This window comes from Centruroides sculpturatus, unplaced genomic scaffold (genome assembly GCF_000671375.1).
Source record: "Centruroides sculpturatus isolate CEXI.00-Female unplaced genomic scaffold, Cexi_2.0 scaffold402, whole genome shotgun sequence".
Lineage (NCBI taxonomy): Eukaryota > Metazoa > Arthropoda > Arachnida > Scorpiones > Buthidae > Centruroides > Centruroides sculpturatus.
The window spans coordinates 560,850-561,768 of NW_019384685.1; the positions used below are offsets into that span (position 1 = coordinate 560,850).

A 919-nucleotide genomic window follows, 5' to 3' on the forward strand; every position below is an offset into this window, starting at 1 on the left:
TGATTCCAAACCCTATAAAATTAAATTTTCACTAACAAGAAATAAAATTTTTAAGACTGCTTTTTAAGAAACATTCTACATATTTTTGTTCAAAAACAAAACGCTAAAAGAAACTCACTCTAACCCTAGGATCCATACAAGTTCTTGGTCTGCTCAGACCGCACTAAAAAAATGCTTATACTTTTATAAAAGAATCATTTTTTTAATTATTATTATTGATAAAAAAAACATTTAAATAGTATGTTTTGACAATAAATGCATTTTCTTTGAATATTTATAATTTCTTATGTTTTTCTTTATCTTTATGTTAAAATTTTCAAATATATGTATATATGTGAAAATTTCATGCAAATGAATAAAATATATATATATATATATAAATTTCTACTTATATTTCTTCAACTTCCATTATTAATTAACTATTTTATATTCATAAAATATTTTTGCATCCTGTAGCATTAATGTATTTCATTTCATTCCATTTTTCAAAGTATTGTATAATAAATAAATTTATTTTCACTAGTCAATGAGATGGTAGCATAATATTCATAACTACTACAAAGTTATTCTTTAAATTATATCATAGTATTTGGAAAAAAAAATAATTGCTAAATCCTTGCTTTACAACAGGTAGTCAATTGATTTTATTAAAGATTTTCTTTAAAAAAAAATCAATGTGAAAAAGTTTTATAGTTTAATATGACTTACTTTGCAGTTGGAGTTGGTATTCTACTACCTTGTGATGAACTATTATTACTATTTGTTGATTGAATGGAACGATTTGATGATTCTAAATTATAAAAAATTTTTATTTAATCATTTTTATAATTTATCAATTTTAATTTGTTTTTAGTGTAATATTTAAATTTACTACTTATTATTTAAAAAAAATATATTTTTTTTACATCGTAGTTGAATT

General features: G+C 20.1%; 1 protein-coding gene across 1 annotated transcript in view; it reads right to left on the reverse strand.

The window, feature by feature from the left end:
• Positions 1-624: 624 nt before the first annotated feature.
• The window catches only part of LOC111627050 (serine/threonine-protein phosphatase 4 regulatory subunit 4-like), a 20,848-nt gene continuing 20,553 nt past the window's right edge, over positions 625-919 (reverse strand). Inside the window, exon 9 of the mRNA XM_023370597.1 lies at positions 625-790. Coding sequence (XP_023226365.1) covers positions 705-790 — 86 coding nt within the window. The 3' untranslated portion in view covers positions 625-704. The remainder of the gene's footprint in view (positions 791-919) is intronic.